The sequence below is a fragment of the Takifugu flavidus genome, chromosome 20, assembly GCF_003711565.1.
Source record: "Takifugu flavidus isolate HTHZ2018 chromosome 20, ASM371156v2, whole genome shotgun sequence".
Classification (NCBI taxonomy): domain Eukaryota; kingdom Metazoa; phylum Chordata; class Actinopteri; order Tetraodontiformes; family Tetraodontidae; genus Takifugu; species Takifugu flavidus.
In genome coordinates this window covers 461163-486077 of record NC_079539.1, presented here as the reverse complement: position 1 = coordinate 486077, position 24915 = coordinate 461163, and the positions used below count along the sequence as shown (strand labels likewise).

Sequence of the window (24915 nt, the reverse complement as noted above, 5' to 3'; positions counted from 1 at the left end):
CTCACTTGCAAAAGTCATTAAAACAGACACAAAAACACAACAGTGTCCAAAAGAAATCAACAATCCTTTGAATTCCCCTCTAATCATCGTGTTAAACTAGAGGAATCATTCTACAAATCAGAGTAATCTGGAGTAAATGGTGTTAATAATTATAATGACTAATCTGGTGTTTGTTTCTTCCAATAATGTCTTCGGATGCTGAAATGTTTCCTGATCATATAGAGCAACAATCTTATTTGGCTTCTTAAATTAATGCCACCATTCTGCTTTGATGCGTCTCTTTATCCAAGAGGACGCGACTGTTTCACGCGGATGCTTTGATATCTGGCAACCCGCACACGCAATCTGTGTCAATTGCTGAGCGACGCCAGGCGCGCGCAGGCCGTAATCTATTTCTGACCGGTGGCTTTATTTTAACGCGGTTGATCTTTATCCCGTTCGCCTCCGTGACGGGTTGATAATTCATCCTTTAGTTGGCCCCTGTGCGTCTCCTCCCGGACTGTGCGCGCGCCTTTTGCGCGGTGATGACAGGTGTGTGTGAGGACGATGACGCCTTTTCTCTCCGGTGACTGGAATCAAAGGTTTCTGCCTGTGTTTTTATTCTCTTTATTTCTGAACCCGTCGCACCTGAGAGGACACCCAGGCGGCTCACAGTAAATAAATTTTAAAAAAAACACATTAAAAACTGGACAATAATTAATCCGCGGGGGGATGTTGATTGGTTAAGACTGGCTCCGCTCGCTGATGCCCTATTTTCGCTGGTAGCAAAGAACGGCTCGTTGCGCGGCTTCAGTCGGGCTTCATAAGAGAACCAGACGGAGGAGGAAGAGGAGGCGGCGTGCGTGCGTGCGTGCGTGGCAGACGAAGATGGTGTTTCGGAGTGAGGAGATGTGTTTGGCGCAATTGTTTCTGCAGTCCGGCTCCGAATATGACTGCATCAGTGAGCTCGGAGAGCTGGGGCTGGTCGAATTCAGAGATGTAAGTCAAGATCGATCTATCTTTCTTTCTTTCTTATCTTTCTATCTATCTATCTATCTATCTATCTATCTATCTATCTATCTATCTATCTATCTATCTATCTATCTATCTTAAATTTGTGTCTTTATTACAGTGATTATTAATTTGTTATCCACGTGCATGGTGGGCTCATGGATTTGGATAAACACTGGTGATATTAAATGTTTCAAACCCCTGCTGTCGATCACAGATTGGTCAGATTTGCGCAGGATTTCTGGGGTATTTGATGATTATAGATTCACATTTAAACCCAGCTTAGGTTTCTTGTAATATTTGGATGGGTTCTTTCATTTTGCGGTGCCCTAAAGGAGAGCAACATTGATGGTAATGATATAAATGTGTATGTGGGAGTGTGTTTAGGATTAAAAAAAGTTTAAATGATTGGCTTTTAGCTTACTAATGTAAATATTATATGTCTTTCTATGAAATAAACAAGACGGAGCTCAATAATGTGACCCAGCGATGAAGTAATTAATGAGTATTACAACGCGGGTTTTTGACATTTTGAAGTGTTTAGTGACGCGATGATCTGAATAAGATATTTGACCGTGTTTACGTTGACCTGTGATGCTGCTCTGCCTCAGCTCAACCCCAGTGTCAGCTCTTTCCAACGACGCTTCGTCAGCGAAATCAAACGATGTGAGGAGATGGAAAGAATTCTGGGTAAGGAAGCACCTGACATGTTGATCCGAGCTGGTACCATGAGCGTGTGCAGCTGCTCTGAACCCCAGCAGCGAGCGTTCTTGCAGCAAACCAGCAGCGTTCTGTGTCCACAGGTTACCTCCTCAGGGAGATTCAAAAGGCCAACATAGCTGTTCCAGAGGAGGATGAGAGTCCACTGGCTCCTCCCCCCAGGCAAGTCCTCGAGATCATGGTGAGTGCACGCTTGCGTTTCAGCTTCTGACAGTACGAGAGTCTTGAAAACGCGTGTCAGATGTGGCGTTCTGTCTGTGGCGGCGTTCAGGAGCAGCTCCAGAGGCTGGAGATGGAGCTCAGCGAGGTGACCCGCAACAAGGACAAGCTGCAGAGGAACCTCCTGGAGCTCAAGGAGTACACGCACATGCTGAAGATCACGCGGACCTTCATACACAGCCGCTCCAGGGTGAGTTTCTGAGCTGTTCAGTATGCACACACACACACACACTCTAATTATCATGCACACCCAGGCAAGATGCCTGCACTCACCTCCCGAGCAACATCTCGTCGCTCTCGTGTTCTGTTTCCTCTGGTGACAGAGGTGAAACCAGTGCTGCATTTAATTACTGACGAGCTTTTCCGCGTCGCCGCTGCTCTCCGAGAGGCGGAGTTGCGAAAATTAACATCCCGTTCCAGCGCAAACAGGAAGTCGGCTGTGTTTAGATTTATGCAAATTCAAATGAAACGTGCACTTTTTCGTAATTAGCATGAGGCTCTTGGTCCCCAGTATGAAGAATTCCCCACCATGGAGACAGACTCGGTGACTGGATGCACCGGCATGCAGAGACTCGGAGCCAAACTGGGGTGAGCCATTTATATCCACGAATCCAGAGGCTGATGATATCACCCTGGAGATGAACCCTAAACCCAGCACGATGTCTCGCAGCTTTGTGTCAGGTCTTATCCAGCGAGTGAAGATGGAGGCCTTTGAACGAATGCTGTGGAGAGTTTGTAAAGGTTACACCATCCTCAGCTACGCAGAGGTGGACGAGAACCTCGCCGATCTGGAAACCGTGAGTCCCCTTCGTGCATCAGGACTCCAGAGGTTGTGTTGCTACGGCGTTGCTGACTAATCATTTCTTTTTATCTGTTTATAGTTGTGTTTCTGTCGGTCAGTCGGTTTGTTTGCAGCGTGCAGAGCTCCACAAAAACGAGCCTCTGCTAGAAGCCGTTTGTGTCCGTGTTCTCTGCCAGCTGACCGTGACTCCACCACGTTGGTTTTTGTTAGCTTGCAGATGTTTCTCAGACGTAATGAGATTTTAAAGGATCCTGCAATCGATCGGTGGATTAAGTGCCTGCCGGCTGATCCTGAGCGATCAGATCGGCAACTCTGAGGACTAGACAAGGTTGTTCTGCTCAAAAGTGAACTTTAAAGTTCCGAAGCTGCGGGGACAAACCATCTCACGTGTTGAAACGCAGAAGTGTTTTCGAGGTTTTGATGGCGGCCGCGTGGATGTGTGTGATTTCAGGGCGAGATGAGCAAAAGTGTCGTGTTTCTCATCTCTTTCTGGGGAGACCAGATTGGTCAGAAAGTTCAGAAAATCTGCGACTGGTAAGCGCGCCTTCTCATGCGTGCAGCTTTACCCGTAAACTTTACCCCCTGAACGCGTCGCCCCTGTTGTCCTCAGCTACCACTGTCACCTCTATCCACACCCTGAGAACGACGAGGAGCGAGCGGACGTGTTGGACAACTTGAAGACGCGCATCCAAGACCTCAACAACGTAAGGACCCATCCATCGGCTGATTGTCGAGGGACGTTCACCTGTAGCTGAAGGCCGCGAGCCGACTCCGCGCTCACGGCGGGATTATTGTGGTCGCCCTCTCGCTGCAGGTGCTCCACCGCACTGAGGATTACCTGCGGCAGGTTCTGCAGAAAGCCTCGGAGGCGGCCTACAGCTGGGTGGTGCAGGTGAAGAAGATGAAGGCCATCTACCACATCCTGAACCTGTGCAGCTTCGACGTCACCAACAAGTGTCTCATCGCTGAGGTGTGGTGTCCCGTCAGCGACCTGGCAAACCTGCGGGGGGCGCTAGAAGAGGGCTCGGTGAGTGGGCCGGCCTGAGTGGATATTGCCAGTAAGTTGTTCCACGCAGATCTTTTAAAGGTTCCGTTGTTTGGCAGAGGAAAGGAGACGCCACCGTCCCCTCCTTTGTGAACCGCATCCCCTGCACCGACACTCCCCCCACGCTGCTGAGAACCAACAAGTTCACATCTGGATTTCAGAGCATCGTGGAGGCGTACGGGGTGGGGGACTATCGCGAGGTAAGCCCAGGTAAGACGAGCCGACTCTGACACTCTTGGGTTCTTTGCCGTGTTCTGCTCAGATGAAGAGAATTTGCCCTCCTGCCTGCAGCGCCCTACACCATCATCACCTTCCCCTTCCTCTTCGCCGTGATGTTCGGCGACCTCGGCCACGGGATCGTCATGAGCCTCTTTGCCTTGTGGATGGTGCTGACTGAAAAGAAGCAGAAGAAGAAGCGGTCCAGTAACGAGGTATGAGTGGCGGTTTCCTCCCGAGCTGACGGTTGTTAATTAGATGGCGCTGACTGCTGGATGTCTCAGATATGGGCGACGTTCTTCAGCGGACGCTACATCATCCTGATGATGGGGCTTTTCTCGATCTACACCGGGCTGATTTACAACGACTGCTTCTCCAAGTCGCTCAACATGTTCGGCTCTGGCTGGAGCGTCAAAGCCATGTTCGCCAACCAGCAGTGGACGTGAGAACCAGAACCAACCTCAACCCCTGCATCTCAGTGCACATGGAAGCTTCATTCCTCTTGTTGTTTTTCTACCATTCAGGAACAAAACCCTCCGATCAAACGCTCTGCTCACCCTGGACCCCAACGTCAGCGGCGTTTTCAGCGGTCCCTACCCGTTTGGTATCGATCCCGTAAGTCATTGACTCAGGTCTCACAGCCAGAGTAAACATCTGGGGTTTTGGTGACATGGGGTTTGATGTCGCGTCAGATATGGAACATGGCGGTCAACCGGCTGTCCTTTCTCAACTCCTACAAGATGAAGATGTCGGTCATCATCGGGGTCATCCATATGAGTTTTGGAGTGGTTCTGAGCATCTTCAACTACCTGTAAGTGCAGAAGAATGAAGCTGCTGGTAAATTGTGTGTTGCTGATCCATTTCCTCTCGGTTTCTAGGCACTTTCGACAGAAATTTAATGTCTACCTGCTGTTTCTGCCCGAGCTGCTCTTCCTGCTCTGTCTCTTTGGTTACTTGATTTTCATGATCGTCTACAAGTGGCTAGCGTACGGCGCCAGAGACTCCAGCCAGGCTCCCAGCATCCTCATCCACTTCATCAACATGTTCGTCATGCAGGGGAAAGACATCGCTCCTCTCTACCCGGGACAGGTTGGACGCAGTCTGACACATGAGCTAAAGGTGTTTTATTTTTTTTAACCTTGTTAACACAAACGCACATTTGTTGCAGACTGGACTGCAGATTTTCTTGGTCTTCATAGCCCTGCTGTCAGTTCCTGTGCTGCTGTTGGGGAAGCCGCTCTACCTGTACTGGACGTACCGCGGGGGCAAAGGCCTGCACCGGTGCAGAGTGCGTGCGTTCACTGCTCGCTCGGCCGCACGTCCCGTGTTGGTTTTAGTGGTTTGTAACCTGCGCTGCTGCCTCGCCTCAGGGTTACGAGAGGGTGAGGCGCGCGAGCGAGGACGACAACTCCACGGCGCCGTCCTACGACGACGACGAAGAGGAGGGACTTGACGAAACGACCAGAAGAGAAGCCGTCCCCAAACAGGTGAGACGCGGCCCCCCGCGAGGCGCCGCTTCCCGCCTGAAACCTCGTCTGAGCCCTCCCGATTTCTGCAGTTTGATTTGGCAGACGTGCTCCTGTACCAGACCATCCACACCATCGAGTACTGCCTGGGCTGCATCTCCAACACGGCGTCCTACCTGCGTCTCTGGGCGCTCAGCCTGGCTCACGCCCGTAAGTGCGCCCCTCGCCACGCCTCCTTTGCTTCGCCGCGTGTCCTGACTTTGTGTTACGACGTCAGAGCTGTCGGAGGTGCTGTGGGCCATGGTGATGCGCTCCGGTCTGAGGATCACCGCGAGGGTCGGGGTGGTGTTTCTGGTACCTGTGTTTGCCGTCTTCGCCGTGCTGACTGTGTCCATCCTGCTGGTCATGGAGGGGTTGTCTGCGTTCCTCCACGCGCTCCGGCTTCACTGGTGGGTCTCAGAGGGTCCGAACTTCGCCGACGCAGGCGCGATGTCCTCACGCAGTGTCTTTTTTGGCCTCCCCATTACAGGGTGGAGTTTCAGAACAAGTTCTACCACGGGGCCGGCGTCAAGTTTGTCCCCTTCGACTTCTCGCTGCTGCCCTCCGTGTTCGAACAAGAAGGCCTGATTTGAAGGACGCGCGGCTTCGGGTGTGAATGGAGGCAAACTCGAGGGCAGGGGAGGATGCTGGAACAATTCACACTGTGATAAAGACGACAAACCTCCGCGACAAGGACTCAATCTCACTCCTGTAGCATCACCCACCCCCCACCCCCACCCCCTTGCATTTGCTGACTGCCTTACTACTCTACCCAGCAAACCTGTCTCAGCATTACTCTCCATCTGTGAATTATTTAAATTTTCAAGCGTCGCTCAACGGTGTTTGTGGGGCAGATTTAACCCTTTGATTTGCATTGTGTTGTGTAGGTTTTGTGTTATTTACCAGGCGGCGTTCGGGCAGGACGCAGGTGTCACACATGTAGAGAGCAGCCTGTGGATCGGCCGGACGTAGTGCCATAGAGATTTATCGGGCTGTTGGTGCGAGGATGCCTTTGGTTCATTTCAAACGCCCACATCTAATTCTAACGAGGGAATAAAGAAACAACGCTGCAGCTCTTTTTTCTACTGCATTCAGCGACACAAAGCACTTTGCAGACATGATTGTATACTGAGAAGTTTTCACCAATGACTGTGATGATGCCAAATGAATTATAGTCCTCAGCTGTTTGCGTATTTACTTACATTTACTTAAACGTTAACTCCCCTGTAATCAGTAGAAATTTAAAAAGCCTTAGGTCATTCTTTGATGATATTGCTTGTGGCGTTTGTTGATAATGGTTATTAATATTTATTTAACTTATTGTCTGTACGAGAGTCTGATATTTTACCATTTTACCGTGTTGAATAAAGGTTTCAAGTACTGCAAGCAAGCAAAATGTTCCTGCTCAGTGTGATTTTATTCATGGATTGGAACATTTTTGTAAATGAATATTTAGTGCACCGGAGTTTCACTTTAAAGGACAATAATTTAAACTCTGACTAAAGTATCTGGTCTCAGAATATCTGATAGTGTTAGAAAAATGCTGTTTTCTAGCTCCAGCAAAGCAGATTCTGGAGTTTATGTAATCCAAAACGTGGCAAATGCCATATGTCACAGGCACATGCGCGCGCACACGCACTACAATCCTGTAATAAGGACGTCATCGTGATGTCCCCTCTCGCATCCACAGGCTTATTTAAAAATTAAAATTAAAAAAAACCAAGACTCTATATCAGTCTTGCTTGGAGCCGCATAAACGACTGTCCGGATATTTAAAATTCCACCCCCAGTTTAGTGGTGGGGGGGCAGACTTCCTAAACAGCTGCAAGCTAACAGTAGCATTAGCAGAGGACCGCGCGAGGCGCAGCTGGCTCTCGCGCAGTTAGCGGGAGGTGCAGCTGTTGAAGGCGCACCGACTCCCACCAGAGCCTCCGTCCCGCCGGGGAAAGCAGCCTCCTGGGGGGAGGGGGGCAACATGAACGAGCTGGTCAGGTGTCTGCCGTCCCCGACGCTCCCCGGGCTCCACCTGCCGTGCGGTGACACCTGCAAAGGGTGGCTCTTTAAATGGACCAACTACCTGAAGGGCTACCAGCGCCGCTGGTGCGTGCTCAGCAACGGCCTGCTCTCCTATTACAGGTGAATATCATCAACCTTAAGTTGGCGAGTTGATAAAAAACTAACTGCATGTGGCTGAAATAGAGACTAGCGCCTTAAATGAGTTTAGCACCAATAAAACAAGAATCACCGAGTCATTGCCATGACATAAACATTGGTGCTCTGCAATTGGTCAGAAATAGTTGAACCTAAGGGTTCCATCCAACTGCTATAACCTACATTACATTTTAGTTTTAAATTATTTTTTGTTTAATAAATAGTCCCTAGTGTAGCTACTTTATGAATACACGATGTCATAAATGGCAATTGATGTTTTGATTCTCATAAGAGATGAGGTATAGATTAAATAAATCTGATATTTACCATGTTTTCTACCTATATCTCTGTTTTCTTTGAGGCAACTTCGTCATTTATGGCTACTTTGATTGCAATAAATTTCAATACAATGTGGCAAAATGTGTCAACGTTAAGCTGAAACCAGGGAATGATTAAATCGGCATTGAATGGGCTGACGGCATCATTTAGGTCTCATTTTCTATGCTTTGCTCAGGACTCAGGCCGAGATGGCGCACACTTGCAGGGGCACCATCCCCTTAGCAACAGCACACATCGAGGTGGGTGAAACCTGCCACTTTGTGTTAACCAGCGGCGGCCGAAGTTATCACTTGAAGGCCACCTCTGAGGGGGAATGTCAGCGGTGGGTGTCAGCCCTGCAGCAGGCCAAGGCCAGCGCCACCCTGCTGATGCCTCATTCAGGTAGGAACGAGTTCAGCTCATTTTATGTTGGAGAACCATTTCATAGGTGTGTGATTTTTTTTTTTTTGGAATCTGATGAACATTTATAGGCTTTTATTTTAAAGAAACTGTGCAGGTCACAGTGGAAATGCATGAAGTAGCAGTCAGATTATTCTGAATGCGCATTAATTCCATCAAGAGACTCAAGGCCCATAAAATATTAATCTAGAATATTTAATGGAGTTTTGAGTTTTACGGTTATGCGTCTGTTCGGCCACAAGAGGGCAGGGTTGTCCAATATTATCGGTTCTAGATAAATGCAAAATTATGCCCTTCATCCTGATTTTTGAGATACATTTACACACATACATAACTGTATTAGCATCACATCAAGAAACTTAATCTTTGTATCTTCTGTTCATGCAGCCACACCTGTGCAGCTGCTTAGATATATTGTTCCCACTAATTTAATGTAATTTTTAAAAAAATACTAAAGGATCCATATTAGCATGGATCTCTATCTGTCCTCCCTCTCTCTCTCTCTCTCTCTCTCTCTCTCTGCCTACAACCACACATCCCCCCCTCCCCCGTCTCCTCCAGTATGACGACAGTGGAAGCTGAATGAAATGACCTTCCTGTAGGCTCCTCCCACTGTTCTGGTAGCAGGAATGGTAAAAGAGACAGAAAGAGGGTGTGAGGGTTTCCATTGACAACATATTTTCCCCCACTGTGGACAACAGGAAGATGGGAGAGCGACGTTTTCAATGACTGTCGCCTCGTAAGTAACCTGCTCGTCACATTGGCGAGGAGCTTTTGGAGGTTGGCGTGTTTGTAACCGCTGTAGGACGACAAGTTTGTGGTCGCGGGAACGTCCTGACCGGATCGCATGCAGTGTGAAATGTGCGTGAAACTTTGTCGCCGTAGTTTTTGTAGTTGCGTGAAGGCTCGAGGTCACTTCTGCGACCTGCAGGTCAGTTTATGTTCGCTCATCTTTGACGCAGGCGATGGCGTCGGACGGCTCCGTGCACGCGTTAATGCCCTCGCACGCTGGCGCGTCCTCACATCCGATGCTCCGTGTTGAGCAGAACGTGAAGTTCTTCTGTGACAACACGCACCAGCGCGGACGTGCGCTTTGTTTTTGTGGCGCCTGTGATGTAATCTGGCGATAGATTCGCGCCGCCGGAGATCAGATCTAATGAGGCGGATGTTGCAGAATCTGTCTGGCAGCGACGACTCGACGCCGCGGCACAACATCAAGCTGACAAAAGGTCGGTGATGGCGGTTAAGAGAGCCTCTCCTGCTCGCTGCCTCCTCCCACGGTGGGTCTGCTGTGGTCCTGTCATCACCAGTGGGAGTGTTGATGGTCTAACAGTGAGTCACTGGCCAAGAGGATACTTGAACTTTTATTGCTTCTGTAAGTTCGTCCTGTCTAACTGGGTCATGAAACCGTTACAGCTGCCTGAAGGATTTCTCATTCTTAATCTTCCCCTGAGACTTGAATAATCCAGTTTGCCCTCATTGTTTTTATTTCTTGCTCCCGTCTCACTGTGTTTGGTAATGAGTCGGCCGGCCGCTCTGCCAACGCTGGCCTACATTTGCTCCATCTCATTCTTCAGGCGGAAAAGATGCTTCAGACGTGTGAATGTCTTTTCACGACCGCCCAGATGTTGAGTCCCACTGTCAGACACCTTCTTCCCAGTGGCAGCAGAGATTTTTAGCAGTCAGGAAATCTTTATTTAACCCAAATCACTGAAAGGATTTTTATACAGAGACAATTTCACAGCACCGCCCTCTCTAACCAAGCGACTCTTTCCCAGGCTCATTATTCTCAATAATTGGGGTGAACGAGCCCTATTTAAAGCCTCCGTTTATTTTAAGCTCCAGCGTATCCTGTGACCAAGTCCCCGTTTCTCTCTTCTTTGTTCCAGGCAGCCGTTCATGCTTTATGAGCATCGTTCCAACTCATTTTTATTTAAAAATTTCATCATCACATCACATCGCACTTATTCCCCGTGTACCTGTTAGCAAGGTGAGTTACAAGGTTAAGCTTTTTCCAACCTACGTTATTAATTTGATTCCAGGATGCATCCTGGCCAGTGATTTATCTTTAGGAACTGTGCCTCGTGAAACCTTTAATGTGTCCTAAATGGCCACACAAGAGGATTTAATTCATTTTAAAGTCTGGAAACCAGCTCAGTGTCTTCCTCTTCTTTTAAAATCCTTTGACTGAAGACTCGGTTCATACAAACAAGGGTAAGGATGGGCTGTGCGTCATCTCTTTTCCTCCCTCTTCTAAAAATAGCCCAACCTCCCGCTTGCCCGGGCCTACGTTTCCAAGGCAACGGTGTTCATTCACAGCTTTAAGCTTGCGTAGAGGATGAGGTGTGGAGGATCAGGATGGAAAGTGCTGCAGACTTTCCTCATAAACTCCCAACAGCTATAAAAGAAAATGAATTCAGAGTTTTTGCTGATGGATCTTGAGATTTGCGTTACAGGATCCTGGAACCACTTTCACGCGCACCTTTTTCCTGCTTGTTTCTGTGTGAAGATGACTCGGGAGATGAAGGATCTGTCTCTCAGGAGGACCGAGCCCTGACCCAAGGGGTGCTCAAGACTCTGGCCAACAAGCTAGACGACCTGAGCACCTGTCATGAGCTGATAGGAAAACACGGCGCCGCTCTCCAACGCTCCCTCAACGAACTGGAGGAACTGCGCGGGTGCTCCGACGGCAGCGACAGGGTGAAAGCGGTGAACGAACGAGCCACCCTCTTCCGCATCACCTCCAATGCTATGATCAATGTGAGTCCACGTGTGACAGAGTAGCTGCTGCTGAGATGCTCCTCCGTCACGGGTAATGGCTGATGTTGTCGCGCCTCAGGCTTGCCGGGACTTTGTGGACGTAGCAGACTCTTACAGCCGGAGGTGGCAGAAGACCCTGCAGTATGAGAAAGAGCAGCGCCACCACTTGGAAGAGACGATCGAGCAGTTGGCCAAACAGCACAACAGCCTAGAGAGAGCCTGGAGGGAGAATCCCTCCTCGTACACAGGTGAGTCACATTCACCTGCTCATGTTTGGGGAGTAATACTTGTCCCTCTTGTGGTCGGTAGGGGTACTGCATGTAACAAATTGTGCCCAACTTTTGCCAGTTTGTCTTGATATTTACATCCATATCGAGGATGGATTTTCCTCAGGTGCTGTTTGTTTCCGCAGGTGTGGAGCATTCTCATGAGGGGGATGCCAGTGATGAGAACGATGAGTTCTTCGACGCCATGGAGGAATCACCTGCATTCATAACCGTGACCGCTGGTGGTAACGTGCAGCACAGGTGAGAGCAACGCTGCCGGGTGATGGAGCTACAGCAGCATCCCCAAGTGGATTTAAACCATTTATCCCCCCCCCCAGGCGCTCCGGAAGTAATCACAGTGTGATGAGCGGAGGGATGTCCAATGACTGGACTCACAATGAGAACGTGAGAAGACTGAAATCTATACGTTACACCTTCTCCCTCGTGAGAGTCACACACCGAATCCTTTGCGTTTTGTGTGTTCGAAGGACACCTCGAACCACATGCAGCTCCGGAGAACCAGACGCAGTTGTATTCCCGACAAACCCAATTACTCCCTCAACCTGTGGAGCATCATGAAGAACTGCATCGGCAAAGACCTCTCCAAGATACCCATGCCTGTAAAGAAACTGGCTTATGATTCTGAGTGTTGACGGTCCACTGTAACGCACTTAACTCCTCCCGTCCGGGTGGCAGGTGAACTTCAACGAGCCGCTGTCCATGCTGCAGCGTCTGACCGAAGACCTGGAATACAGCGAGCTTCTGGACCGCGCCGCTCGCTGCGACTCCGCCCCGGAGCAGATGTGCCTGGTGGCCGCCTTCTCCGTCTCCTCTTACTCCACCACGGTTCACCGTACAGCCAAGCCCTTCAACCCCCTGCTGGGCGAGACCTACGAGCTGGACCGCCTGGAAGAGTTCGGCTACCGCTCCATCTCTGAACAGGTATTGGCCTTTTATGCTTAAAGCGGCTTAATGCAGAGAACAGAAATCTGAATCCAAGGTGACGCGTGCGCGTGACCTTCCAGGTCAGTCATCATCCACCAGCTGCTGCGCACCACGTCACATCAGAGCGGGGATGGAGCCTGTGGCAGCACATCACTATTGACAGCAAGTTCCGCGGGAAGTACATTTCCGTGGTGCCGTTCGGTGAGAAAATGTCGACTTTAACGGGTCGCGTTTGAGATCATGGGACTTTTGAACCTCCTGCCTGTCTGTATCGTTCTTTCCATTCAAGGAAACATTCATTTGCTCTTCCACTCGAGCGGAAACCACTACATGTGGAGCAAAGTCACGTCGACGGTGCACAACATCATTGTGGGGAAACTTTGGATCGACCAGGTCTGCAGAACCTGTTTCATCCAGAGGAAAATTGCAGCGTCGTGCTCTGTGGTCACAGCTGTTTCCTGTCTTTCAACAGTCGGGGGACATCGACATCGTGAACATCACCACCAAGGACACCTGTCGTCTCAAGTTCTCCCCCTACAGCTATTTCTCCAGGGAAGTCCCACGCAAAGTAAGTCTGTTGGAGGTCAGCGCGTATTTGTGGACCTTTCAAAAGACAGACGCTCGATGGTGATGGTGAATATCCGCTAGGGGGCGCTGGTTGGCTTCATTAAACCGATCCATTAGCGTTTTCAGAAATGTGCAACACTGAAGAGGAAATTGGATTACTTTAATAAAATAACCAATCCAGGAAGTTTTATAACATTTATCCTCCTCTTCAGAGTCACATGTGGAACGTTTTAAATCTCAAATCCTAAAACTGAGGTCAAACGATGGCAACGTTGGACTGACAACAGATGACAAACAGATCAAATAACACTGCTGTACTGTTGACCATGTGGCGACAAAAGCCGTGCATTTTAAAGGGAAGAGACGACATCGTATCCATGGTAGCAACAATCTAGCAGTCGGAGCGTGATTGTAATTGAGCCCTTCTTCCTGTTGCCTCCTCTGGTCTCCAGGTAACTGGAGTGGTAGAGGACAGAGAGGGCACGGCTCATTACATCCTGTCGGGGACATGGGATGACAAGATGGAGAGTGCGAAGATAGTGGACAGCAGCCAGGGATGTGGGGGCTCTGAGTGCAAACAGAAGATGGTTTATCAGACTCTTGCGCCCAAACTGCTCTGGAAGAAATACCCGCTTCCGTATGTTTACATCGTCTAAAACATTTACCCCGCAGGTTTGTGTGTTCTCTTCTGTCCTGTGTCCTTCCTCCTCGACTGACGCTTCCTCCTGTTCTTTTTTGTCCTTCGGCCTGCAGAGATAACGCGGAGAACATGTACTTTTTCTCTTCCTTGGCGCTGACTCTCAATGAGCCAGAGGAGGGAGTCGCACCCACAGACAGCCGCATGAGGCCAGACCAGAGGCTGATGGAGGCAGGACTGTGGGATGAAGCAAATGTCCAGAAACAGCGTCTGGAGGAGTGTCAAAGACTGGAGAGGAAGAGGAGAGAGGCACAAGCCACTCAGGCCCTGGAGGAAGGTGAGGTGGAGAGAACTGGTACAGTTTCAGCCTTCGATGATGCAGTCACCATATACAGTATCATCATCATGTGCATCTATAAAGCTTCCTTTACTCTGTGTTAGACATGCCAGCTTGATTTTACTGTTTGGACAACATATCATAGATTTGCTGGTATTTTTTTTCCTTACAAGGAATTTCTCCAAATCTTCTTCTGCCTATTGGCTAAAACAACTACGGTACTATTTGTGTAGCTCTTGTTACTGCCTGTAGGGGGAGACAGACGTCAGGGTTTGTTATTTTTCCAATCAACTTCTTACAGTATAAATCAATGGAAATAAGTTTCACACTCCTCATTCCTTCATAAACACTCTAAGTGCTCTCTTAACTGCATTTCAATCTGCATTTTTGCTGTTACACTTTGTCTTTCTGCTTATTTTCTCCCTTGAGGCAATTGTTTTAAGCTCTTGTGTATTTTACCTTCAGCAGCAGAAAAACAGCTCAGCTTCAGGGTTTGTTTTATGCAACAGTTTTTTCTTTTAGCAATTAATGGTACTAAAGTTTAAATTCTGCTTCTAAGGACAGTACAATAGGGTGTATTTTAGCCTTATAATGCTCTGTCACCAGACTTTTCTGCACCTTATGCAATGACTTGCAATTTATTTCAGCTTTGACGCTCATTTCCTGCAGGATGTGTAATTTCTGGCCTGGATTATCCCACTTGTGGAAGCCTGTTTTCCATAAAGATGATGGAGTTGGGCTGTGCTATTCTTTTTCATCAGGACAAGACATTGAGGGCTACCAGCCGCTGTGGTTTGAGAAGAGGACAGATGATTCAACAGGAGAAAGCACCTACGTCTACAGAGGTGGATACTGGGAGGCCAAAGACAGACAGGACTGGAGCCAGTCCCCTGAGATCTTCTGAACCAAAAAGGTTCTCAGAGACGCCAGCCAGGAACACATGTGTGAACCAGCTCGTGAAAGAAGCCACCACACCCAAAATTCCAAGCATTAAAACGACTGTCTGAAGTCTGCAGTTCTATATTAGCCTGACTTTTGTGCACAATCAGCTCGGCAGAGAATTAATTTACGAGGAGAACAGGGTGTACAGTGAAACTGCTTCTGCAGTTTAGGAGACTTGAATAGTTGGGGGGGCGGGGGGGGGCGGGGGGGGGGGGGGCATCCTGACCTGCACTGCAGCTACTCTGGCCTCACCCTGCAACTCAAACATTTACACCAAAATCTGCTAAAGCTGTGGGAGTCAGTTCAGCAAGGATGAGTTTTGTGCTCATTTCTAAAAAATTTCCTTCATGTCAAGTGGACTCAAATATCAGTGGAATCACTGGAAACAATGGGCACTATTTAAATCAATCTGTCCGTCAGTTGTACTGTATATAAGGTCTAATGCTGCACAAAATCATCAGTATCATGTGACATGAAAGTCATTTAAAGAAATGTAATGTAAATTTAAGAAACAGAAATTAATGTCAGAAACTTGTAGCGACATGTATTCTAGTGCTTTAGTGTGCAAGTAAGCACTGTAGGCTCATAGTTAATGTATGTTCAGTAATAATGGTGACATTTATATGGTTTCCAACATGCTGTGTATTACAGAATCATGCTGCCTGATTATTTCTGGCCTGTATATAGCAATAATGTAGAGAAAGATAGCTTGGATCAAAATATATTTGTAAATACGATTGTTTGGTTTGTTGTATTATCAATAGGTAAAGCACAATACTACCTGCAGGTAATGGTATATGCTACTTAAACTTTTTCATGCCAACATGTACTGTAGCTATGCATGGTTTTAGAGTGCTTCAGCACTTTTGTAGTGAAAAGCCTCTTCACCTTGTTGACTATTTGTGGACTATTACTGAAACATGATGTGAATTCACCTTCTGTGCCCAAAGATCTCAAAAATGTTTTTGAGCTCAAATAAAAATGCTACGCTATTACGGTCCCATCATTCACTGCCAAAGTATGGTTGTGTAATAGGGTTAATCTTGGATTCATCCTTGGGGCAACAGTTGGTGCCACAGGCATCCTGGCTGTCATGATATATTCATCTTGAAACAGCCTCTGGTCTGAAATTAAAGACAAATGTTTAATCGGAGGATCAATAAACACTTAAGATTTAACTTTATTCACACTGTATCACGCAATGAAATGCTCTCAGGGCTTCGAGCACATGCATGAATATCCCAAGATGATTGAGTGGTGGCAACACATGTAGTTGTTGTTTTTCCCCATTCGTTACAGCCAAATATTTGTTTTCCTGCGGGCTGTCCCCTGTGTTTACTGACTCATGATCAGCCATCCCAAGACAAAGGCTCCATCTTTGCCATTGGAGAGTCCTTGAGTTCAAACAAACCAGTGTAAATGAATTACAGCATTCTAAAAAAAAACAGAACACATTGTTTGTTTTTTGCTATCACGCATCACAGCGTGTGCATCAGTACGGTTTGAAGAAGGTTGGAGGCGTAACGTCTGAAATTCCGAGGAAAACCATCGCGTTGGGGTCATAAAGGTAGCCTTTGGGGACCGGATGTTTATATTTTTTAGTGGCGTCGCCCTTGAAGGAAACCAGCCAATCAGAGGAGCGCGCTCGCCGCGGTGCGTTGACTGACAGCAGCGTGACCGAGGATTCTGTGGATGCTGCGCGGTGCTGTCAAGAAAGTCGTTAAATAACAAGGTAAAAAAAATGTTATCATTGTGACTTATCGAGCGTGTCTGACCTTCCGTATAGACACGGATGCTAGCGCCGCGCCAAGTAACCGTTTTATTATTTCCTTTCCGCCCTGCGACACCAGAATTTAGCCGCGCTGCCTCCTTGTTAGCTAACATTAGCATGACACCACAACCCCAAAGACATATTCAGCTGTCCGGTTTCAAGTGTCAGGTCAGTCCCGGTAACGGTTCGCTCTCTTTATCCCAGGCGTGATTAAATTCCCCGCGTTTAGCTTTTGGGATTTATTCGGATCGCTGGTCATGAATGAACCTGGGTGTTGTGTTCACGGACAGCGCAGCGCGGCTGTTGTGACCCTGTTGTGCTGTGAAATGTCATCATGGGGCGGTGAAGGAACGGCTATTTAAACCCAGTTGGAGGGAGAAAATGACAACACAGGAGCTCTTCGTTACATGCAGACTGAGCCACATGCGGCGGAGTCCCCGTTTAGCCTCTTGTTTACTACCCTGCTGGTTTTCCCGTGCGTCATTACCAGCCTGCCCGCTGGAGCGGCGTGTCGCTACTCGTCGTGCAGAAGGCGTCATCGGTCCGGTCTCCCCCCGTCCGCCCGTCAGCCTTTACTTGTCATTTCCCCACCCAGGATACGTTACACAACGAGCCTGCCATGCATAACAGACCCACGTGTCTTCGGAGGCGGCGCGGAGGAAACGCAGCTTTTCTCAACGCTGATGATTTAATTTCGGAGGGGGGGGGGTTATAAGAGAAAACGCGCCGGTTTCCCGGACCGTTGCAAGTTGAGATGAGAAGAAGCATTCAGAATGTGTTTTCATTACAGACAGAACAATGGTCCGAACATGATCAGCGCCGATGGCTTCACCAAGCGAGAGGCGACCCTGGAAGACAGAGGCGGGCGACGGAGGCCCCCCGCAGAGATGCTCCACCTGCTGTCGGCGGTTGTCGTCTGGCTGGTGACCGGGAGCACCATCTCCAGCCTCAACAAATGGATATTTGCCGTGTTCAACTTCAGGTACCCCCTGCTGCTGTCCGCGCTGCACATGCTGACGGCCATCGTGGTGGACTACGGCCTGATCAAGCTGCGGGTGGTCCGACACATCGGCGTCCGCGAGCAGGACCTGACGCCCAGCGCTAAATGTAAGGTCTTCATGTTGAGTCTGACGTTCTGTGCCAGCATCGCCTTCGGGAACATGGGGCTGAACTACGTGCAGCTGTCGTTCGCACAAATGATCTACACCACCACGCCAATCTTCACTTTGGCCATCTCCACGCTGGTGCTGGGCAAGCAGCACCACATCCTCAAGTACACCGCCATGATGCCCATCTGCCTGGGCGCCTCCTTCAGCATCATGGGGGAGGTCCAGTTCGACCAGACCGGCTGTTTATTTGTGTTTGCCGCCACCATGCTGAGGGGCGTCAAATCCATTCAGCAGAGTGAGTTTTTTTTACACTGTTTTGTTGTGTTTTCTGGCGTTGCCGTGGAAACCCTTCACCGCGGTCCACACTGTAAAGCCGCCACAGTCATCGGGGGTTATTTTTGTATTTCCCAGTGGCTAGTCTCACTACTGGAACTTCTTAGTAATTGCCCCCCCCCCTCTCTTCCTTTGCCAGCACCACATGTTCATTCCAGAGAAAAAGCGGATCGGGCGTCTGCGTAGACCGGTGACATGACGATCCGGAGTAGCTGTGATTGTCGGTATCACGGTCAGATTCACCGTACAAGCGCGTTCTAGGCTGAACCCAACAAGGCGGCTTTATTTCCTACGCTGGCGTCACATAATCAGCCGCCCCTTTAATCTAATATTCTGTCCCTCTCAGGAAACCAGATTGTGAGAGGAATGTCCTCCACGTTGGCCCCCGTGCGTCGGATTAGGCCGTGTGGGACCAGGGAAGGGGGAGAGGGCTAAAAATAAACGAGCCCCCGTATTAAAAATTGCGCAACACGCAATAAACGAGTGCAGGCCGCCAAAAACGACAATAATCCAGTTTCTACAAACTTTGTTCCACTTGTCTGCAAAATTTACTTCATTAATCTCTAAAAAAACCCGCAGGAACCGTGGATTCAGTCGCCTTAAACGTGAGTGGCATCTGCGTCGGACGCTGGGCTGGCGCACGCTTCGCTCCGGGCGCCGCTCAGCCTGGTGGCTCACCGTTGTTCCTCGCACTGACGAGCTCTTTGTCGCGTTTGCCCTCCTCTGTTTGCTCAGGCATCCTGCTTCAGGAGGAGAAAATCAACTCCGTCTTCCTGCTCTACTTGATGTCCATCCCCAGCTTCTGCATCCTGGCCGTGGCGGCTCTGGCCCTGGAGAACTGGGCCCTGCTGGAGTGGCCGCTGCACTACGACCGCCGCCTGTGGGTGTTCATCCTGCTCAGCTGCCTGGGCTCAGTCCTCTACAACTTGGCCAGCTGCTGCGTCATCTCCCTCACCTCCGCCGTCACCCTCCACATCCTCGGCAACCTGAACGTGGTGGGCAACCTGCTGCTGTCCCAGCTGCTCTTCGGCAGCGAGCTCTCCGCGCTCAGCTGCGCCGGCGCCGTGCTGACGCTGTCCGGCATGTTCATCTATCAGAACTCCGAGCTTATCATCGGTTACCTGGACGCCCGCAAGGTCAAAGCCGCGGCGGCGGGACGTTTTCACACGGCCGGCGGCGGGGACGCGGACAACGGTTACGCAAGCGAGCCGACGCACCAGCAGCAGAGGCTGCAGGACAAGGACAAGTTCGCCTGAGCTGGGACGATAAGGGGGGAGAATGAAATGAATGTAGAAGAAAGAAGCGTTCCCTCGTCTGGGACGGGGGGAAACCTTTCATCCCTTCTTCACTGTGCCAATCATGTTCCATGCCAAACTAAAGTCTGCAGTCAGGAGTTGCCTTTCTAAAAAACCATCCATCTGTAAATGGGTCGTTCACCGCCTTTAGGACGGCGTGCATGCCCGAGCACGCCGAACTGTCTGATACCATATAGGGTGTCTGTCTCACACAACTCCACTGTGAACCCGTTTTCAGGATCTTATCAATGCGTTGGACTGTTACAGATGCTGTAAGCTGCAGAGAGCTCGCGCCACGTCCTCTCAAATCTGACCGGCACAATTTGTACTTAAACTATAGGAAGATCCCAGACGTGGTCTGGCCCTCGTAGCTGAGGGGGTGGAGGTTTTGGCAGCTAAGTATTGTTATTTATTCAGTGAGAGGCTCTTAAAGCGCGCACACGGTTGGGTTTTGAGGCAGGAGGTTACAGAGAAGCACTAACATTTCAGTGTGTCGAAGCGCCTCTTCTTGTCGACTAAAGCACATTTTTCCCACGGAGTCCTGCGCTGAGCGCCTCTTCCCATTTCAGGCTTTAATGTGAGGGCCTCTGCAGAGCAGCTCCACTTATTTCCAGGCGCCGCAGCACTGAGCTCGCCATTGTGTTCCCTCTTAATAAGTTCACACGCTCTCCAAGGAGTTCCATTTAAATTTAGCTCCCGTTTTGCTCCCTAAACTGTGCTCTGTTAAATCCTCACGCCGTGGAACTGCTTTCATTTAATCCCAATCCCCACCTGACCTCTGCTGGACAAACCTTCCTTTTAACTTTTGTAGACCTAATTTTATTGATGTGAATGGGTTTAAACGACTACTGTTTTTTCATTTTTTCATCGTTGTGTTTCTGGATCTAAAAGTGACTTTTTCATGCATATACAATATATAACACCACTAGACTTTTTTTGGTTGTTAACCTTATACTTGGCACGACCATTTTTCAGCTGCTCGTTGTCTAATGACACTAAGAAATTCACACAAGAGTCCAAAAGTCCGATAAAGAGGCACCAGCTGAAACGTCAAAACTGTCCCAGGACGTCTGCTGCCCTGGATTTAGAGTCTGAAATGTTGACAATGTTGTTCTTCTGTTTCTGTCAGCAGGAAGACACCCACTGGGTGAAAGACAACTGTGCCATTCATCACACGTTGCTATATTTATGTCATTTGTCGCCGATTTAGCACCAAGGTCACATGACCGCTGAGCCTGGCCTCAGAAATCTGCTCTGCTTGGAAGCGAAATTCTAGATTTTGTGATGCTTTCAGCAAAGAGGCGACCCTCTCTTTACGGAATACCTCAGAATATCAAGGACGTCGTGTCTGGAGACGCGTGATGTAGATTGTTGTGCAATATTGTCACACACAAGTGTAGACATTTAAAACGCATGTTCCTTTTAATCATTTCAGTTCTGGGATGTTTGGACAATCACTGTGTCTTTGGGGTCAATTAGTCATTGCACTGGCGGTCTGGAGACGCTGTCCCTGAGACGTCCCGTCCTGCTTTTGGTTTACTAACAAAGCTAGTTGGGTGTAAATAAATATTCTGTATTTATGATTTTTATTTTATTTTTTTTGCTTGTGCCACATTGCAGAACGTTGAGGAGAAAGGAGTGCTTTTGGGGGGGTTTGTCAGTTATTTTGCTAACTGCAGTGCTGCTGCTGTGGAGGGGATATAAGTGAAACCTCTGTCTGTTTCTTGAAGGACAATAAACTGACAAGCCATCCACTGTACCAGCGAACCGCCCAGTTGTCCTTTCATAACACATTTAAAATCATAACGACTTCTCAAACAATGTTTGTGTGTAACAGTAATGACTATTGGAAATGCAACTTCACAGAAAATACCAGAAGAAGATTTATAATATGAGAACTGGAGGTATATTTATTGTTAGGTAAAGATTATACAATTCCTGTTTTGTTTTTTTTAAAACGCAAGATGACGTCACAGTGAGCTCACTGTGAATGCAGTTATGAGCAGCGGCCACTAGGTGGAGCAGTTTGTCCCATTTCTGATTCATCTCATTCTTTTAAGCTTCTCTCACTTAGAATAATCATTGAAGGTAAACGGCGGGTTTTGTTAACATTTATATGTGTGCGGGGACATTTGTAACCCCCTGCTACTTTACATTTAGGAGTTGCACTATTGGGGATTTTGTTTTGCCTGTATAAGGCATCCACCAGCTGATCTTCACAATGGGTAAAGATGTAAAACTGTCACTTGGGTTTAAAAATCCTTGTAAAAGGCTACATGATATCTCCCACACTGCTGTGGGTGACACAGTCTTCTCCTCCTCCTCCTCCTCGTTCTTCCCATCTTGGGTCCTGAACGTAAGCAACCTCCACTCTCTCTCCAAACATGCATCCTTATGAAGCGCTGTGTTTTGAGGGGTGATGTCAACCCTCCGCTCTCATAGCCAGACAACTCTGTGTGGAGGAGACAGCAGTGGGCTGGAGACTGAAAGAACCCTAATGCCAAACACGCCAAAAGTCTGCATCCAAACGACAGGTGAGTGACACGACGCCTCAGTCGCCACCAGTTTCCGTCCTCACTCAGCATATTTCACTTTTTCTTTGCCATCTTTTTCCTCCAGGCACAGTTCCCACCATGACTGTGTGCATACTTTAAAGCTGTTATCAGAGCCTTTCACAAACGGTCTCCTTTGCCTGCATTACTATATTTGTACCTGTTTTTAGAACTTCCAGGCTGCTCTCTAGCAGAAGAACGCTGGTGTTTCCTCACAAAAACATCACGGTGTCATGAGCCAAAAAACAATAATAATGATTTCTACCTCGTCTCCTTTCAGTAGCCCTACCAGAAAACTGGGCAGAAAGAGAGTGGATGTGTCGTTTAGTATTTACCACCAGTGTGATGATCCAACGCTTCTTTGCAGACATGGAGTCAAAAGCTTCAGCTGGAAAACTGAGCAGTGAAGAACTGGCTGCTATTGAGGATGAGGAGGTCCTCAACAAGATGGTTAGCCCATGATTTATGACTTTCACTCAGGGGCCTGTAGCTAAATACAAGTCCAAATTGAAGGTGTTTATTTGTTTTTGCCGAATATCTGTGCGTTCAGAGTAAAATCCTGCTCATTGATTGCATTTTATGCAGTTCATACTGAAACCTAAACACAGGCCTTTTAATACTCTTCAGGAATCTTAAGTCTTTTGCAGCCATACTTTAGAGCTGCCGTCTCTTAATCTCTCCAGATGGACACGGCAGCAGATTTTGAAGATAGACGGCTGATTCGAGCGGCACTGAGGGACCTGCTGAAGAGGAAGAGAGGTCACATCTCTCATTTGCTCCTTTGCAAGAGTTTAATTAAGTTGTCGGTTAAAGACGGCGTTCTTTTGATCCTCCTCTCGGCTCCTTTCTGACGTTCCGTTTCCCCTGTTTCCACAGACAAGCGCGAGCAGGAACGAGGGTCCCGGCAGCAGGATCTGAAAGAGCAGGTCCTGAGCAAAGGTGGAGGCTCCACCGCGGCCAGACAGCAGACGGCAACGAAGAGTGCGTTGACGGAGGTCCCGCTGCGTGTGGTGGATTACGTTTGGTGTTTTACTCAAACCACACGGCAATAATGTGTCTGTTGTTGCAGAGCCAGGGCAGCCGGCTCCGCCAGCGGGGGGGTGAGTCTGCGTCAGGCTTTCACTTTGCATGTTTGTGCGCTTCCTTTGCATCCTTCAAAAAAAACCATGAGTTTTTAGTTTGTTCTTGCAAAGGCGGATATTTTCAGTTTCCAAAACAAGGATATTAAAATAAAAAAGTTTTCCATAAACAAAACAGGTGTTGGTAGGAAAGGAGCACAATGGGAGCAAGTGTTTGGCTTTAAAAAAAAGAACTCAAAGGTTTGTTTTTATGAGTCCTGTATCGCACTTTTATGGCCCCCAACATTAAAACATCTCAGATTACATAACGCAATCGCCGGTCCTCATGATCTCCATCTGCCAGCTCCAGCTTCACGAGGATTCATAACACTGAATTCATTAGTTCTAACTTTCATCTGAGATGTTGATTTCACTGTTAAAATATTTAAAAAGTGACAGATGAGGCCGTGAGGAGGCACGTTACAGTCCATGTGGGGGAGTTTTGCTACCTCCTCTCAGTTCTTCTGTAGGTTCTGTAGGCGTTCCTCCTCCTCTGTGTCTGTCCTCCACAGCCAGGCCAGTCCGTCTGCAGCCTCGGTCCAGAAATGTCCTCCTGCAGCTGTACCCAATGCTAAGAATGTCAAACAGATGCTTCTGGACTGGTGCAGAGCCAAAACAGAACCATATGAGGTAAATACGGAGCGACTCGGGGTGAATTACTGCCCTCTTGTAGCTGCTAAATATATAGACTGTGCTGGACCCTTGAAGATCTTCTTCTGTCTTTTGACATTTGTTTTAACTACGCTCCTCCAATCCTCCAAATCGCATTAAATCTCCGAAGGAAGCACGAAACTTTCAACGTTTCGTTTAAGGTCGAACTATAAAAACATTTCACTGTTTTTCCGAGACGATTACTTGTAGCGTAGAGCTGCGTTTTTCCACCCGTAAGCTAAGACGAAGGCTGAGGAGACCAAGCGTCACCATCTGGCCGCTCCAGTTCCTGCTGGAAGAGCCAGAGAAGTGACCCTATTGGAAAATACCAGTATTCCTGGGTAGCTTCCTCCACAAGCATCAGGGCCTTTTCCCTCAGCTCCTGGCTCCTTGTGTGTTTTTTAAGAACCCACTTCTGCTCTCAAACAGGGGGTCAACATCCAGAACTTTTCCTCCAGCTGGAAAGATGGCATAGCCTTCTGTGCCTTGGTGCACCGGTTCTTCCCCGACGCGTTTGAGTATTCGACCCTCAACCCCTACAAGCCCAGAGACAACTTCCAGCTGGCTTTCAGCACCGCAGAGTGAGCTCTTAGTCCTAATGTGAAGAATCCATCTCACCTGGACCGGGCATGATTTCGTGCTTCCACGTGACGTCTGTGTGTCCGCAGGAGGCTGGCCGGCTGCCCCCCACTGTTGGACCCCGACGACCTGGTGCGGATGAGCGAGCCCGACTGGAAGTGCGTTTACACCTACATCCAAGAGTTCTACCGCAGCCTGGTGGAGAAAGGCCTGGTCAAGACCAAAAAGAGATTATAGGGACCTTAAATGTTGCATTTAATTCTGTCCATGCAGAACATGGGAGACAGCTAAAATCACGCACTGAACGTTGTCATTTTTGAAGGCGAAAGCTGCCACGCGTGAATGTAACTGCTCCATACAGCAGATGTTGGTGTGTTAGCAGCGAGTATGGGTGCTCTCGGTGGACAGCTGGCCCCAAGGATCAGTGCATTCCACCCAGATTACACATCTGCAATAATCCCCGTCAGCACCTAAAAACGGGGACTAATTTTATCAGGATGCTGTTGGACTGCGTGAGCTTTAGAGACACATTTAATAAATATCTGTTGATTTGCATGTGTTGTTCATTGCTGGATGTTCTTCAGAAGAGCCACTCAATTATTTTACACCCACCCCGAGGTTTCACCACCCAGGAGCAACCTTTCAGGTTTTTATCCAATATTGTATG

At 48.6% G+C, this 24915-nt stretch overlaps 4 protein-coding genes across 9 annotated transcripts; all 4 read left to right on the top strand.

The window, feature by feature from the left end:
* The first annotated feature begins 342 nt into the window (after window positions 1-342).
* On the top strand, window positions 343-6893 carry atp6v0a2a (ATPase H+ transporting V0 subunit a2a). Of its 2 annotated transcripts, none has more exons than XM_057019510.1 (20): window positions 343-978; window positions 1602-1680; window positions 1794-1891; window positions 1982-2119; window positions 2441-2517; window positions 2600-2726; window positions 3183-3265; window positions 3342-3435; window positions 3546-3758; window positions 3836-3986; window positions 4068-4207; window positions 4277-4434; window positions 4517-4607; window positions 4685-4803; window positions 4871-5081; window positions 5161-5280; window positions 5363-5479; window positions 5551-5668; window positions 5736-5907; window positions 5988-6893. In XM_057019510.1, the coding sequence occupies exons 1-20, from the start codon at window positions 868-870 to the stop codon at window positions 6088-6090; spliced, it is 2520 nt and encodes an 839-aa protein (XP_056875490.1). In that variant the 5' UTR covers window positions 343-867; the 3' UTR covers window positions 6091-6893. The 2 variants fall into 2 exon arrangements, with proteins under 2 accessions (XP_056875490.1, XP_056875489.1); XM_057019509.1 differs by having other exon boundaries at window positions 2420-2517.
* Window positions 6894-7250: 357 nt separating this feature from the next.
* On the top strand, window positions 7251-15832 carry osbp2a (oxysterol binding protein 2a). 2 transcript variants are annotated; one of them, XM_057019513.1, is made up of 14 exons: window positions 7251-7633; window positions 8163-8368; window positions 10896-11146; window positions 11226-11394; window positions 11559-11673; window positions 11751-11817; window positions 11901-12032; window positions 12109-12354; window positions 12438-12558; window positions 12647-12750; window positions 12830-12925; window positions 13377-13561; window positions 13678-13898; window positions 14660-15832. In XM_057019513.1, the coding sequence occupies exons 1-14, from the start codon at window positions 7473-7475 to the stop codon at window positions 14800-14802; spliced, it is 2217 nt and encodes a 738-aa protein (XP_056875493.1). In that variant the 5' UTR covers window positions 7251-7472; the 3' UTR covers window positions 14803-15832. The 2 variants fall into 2 exon arrangements, with proteins under 2 accessions (XP_056875493.1, XP_056875494.1); XM_057019514.1 differs by lacking the exons at window positions 7251-7633; window positions 8163-8368 and adding an exon at window positions 9225-9761.
* A 567-nt stretch (window positions 15833-16399) lies between these two features.
* On the top strand, window positions 16400-21107 carry slc35e4 (solute carrier family 35 member E4). Of its 3 annotated transcripts, none has more exons than XM_057019520.1 (3): window positions 16400-16572; window positions 17402-18015; window positions 18789-21107. In XM_057019520.1, exons 2-3 carry the CDS (start codon window positions 17421-17423, stop codon window positions 19307-19309), a joined length of 1116 nt encoding a protein of 371 aa, XP_056875500.1. In that variant the 5' UTR covers window positions 16400-16572; window positions 17402-17420; the 3' UTR covers window positions 19310-21107. The 3 variants fall into 3 exon arrangements, with proteins under 3 accessions (XP_056875500.1, XP_056875501.1, XP_056875499.1); XM_057019521.1 differs by lacking the exon at window positions 16400-16572 and adding an exon at window positions 16614-16779; XM_057019519.1 differs by lacking the exon at window positions 16400-16572 and having other exon boundaries at window positions 17385-18015.
* A 154-nt stretch (window positions 21108-21261) lies between these two features.
* smtna (smoothelin a) lies at window positions 21262-24803 on the top strand. 2 transcript variants are annotated; one of them, XM_057019526.1, is made up of 9 exons: window positions 21262-21704; window positions 21791-21882; window positions 22268-22350; window positions 22584-22659; window positions 22777-22881; window positions 22970-23000; window positions 23531-23648; window positions 24099-24250; window positions 24338-24803. In XM_057019526.1, exons 2-9 carry the CDS (start codon window positions 21846-21848, stop codon window positions 24483-24485), a joined length of 750 nt encoding a protein of 249 aa, XP_056875506.1. In that variant the 5' UTR covers window positions 21262-21704; window positions 21791-21845; the 3' UTR covers window positions 24486-24803. The 2 variants fall into 2 exon arrangements, with proteins under 2 accessions (XP_056875506.1, XP_056875504.1); XM_057019524.1 differs by lacking the exon at window positions 21262-21704 and having other exon boundaries at window positions 21713-21882.
* Window positions 24804-24915: the final 112 nt, after the last annotated feature.

Excerpts from the sequence above, each read along its gene's own strand:
- smtna (XM_057019524.1), top strand. The coding sequence starts at position 21,768 with ATGTCAACCCTCCGCTCTCATAGCCAGACAACTCTGTGTGGAGGAGAC. Across the intron at positions 21,883-22,267 it reads AGTCTGCATCCAAACGACAG|ACATGGAGTCAAAAGCTTCA; the intron begins GTGAGTGACACG and ends GCTTCTTTGCAG. Across the intron at positions 22,882-22,969 it reads ACAGCAGACGGCAACGAAGA|AGCCAGGGCAGCCGGCTCCG; the intron begins GTGCGTTGACGG and ends CTGTTGTTGCAG.
- slc35e4 (XM_057019519.1), top strand. The coding sequence starts at position 17,385 with ATGTGTTTTCATTACAGACAGAACAATGGTCCGAACATGATCAGCGCC. Across the intron at positions 18,016-18,788 it reads CGTCAAATCCATTCAGCAGA|GCATCCTGCTTCAGGAGGAG; the intron begins GTGAGTTTTTTT and ends CTGTTTGCTCAG.
- atp6v0a2a (XM_057019509.1), top strand. The coding sequence starts at position 868 with ATGGTGTTTCGGAGTGAGGAGATGTGTTTGGCGCAATTGTTTCTGCAG. Across the intron at positions 1,892-1,981 it reads GGCAAGTCCTCGAGATCATG|GAGCAGCTCCAGAGGCTGGA; the intron begins GTGAGTGCACGC and ends GGCGGCGTTCAG. Across the intron at positions 5,480-5,550 it reads GAGAAGCCGTCCCCAAACAG|TTTGATTTGGCAGACGTGCT; the intron begins GTGAGACGCGGC and ends CGATTTCTGCAG.
- osbp2a (XM_057019513.1), top strand. The coding sequence starts at position 7,473 with ATGAACGAGCTGGTCAGGTGTCTGCCGTCCCCGACGCTCCCCGGGCTC. Across the intron at positions 11,395-11,558 it reads GAATCCCTCCTCGTACACAG|GTGTGGAGCATTCTCATGAG; the intron begins GTGAGTCACATT and ends TTGTTTCCGCAG. Across the intron at positions 11,674-11,750 it reads GGTGGTAACGTGCAGCACAG|GCGCTCCGGAAGTAATCACA; the intron begins GTGAGAGCAACG and ends CCCCCCCCCCAG.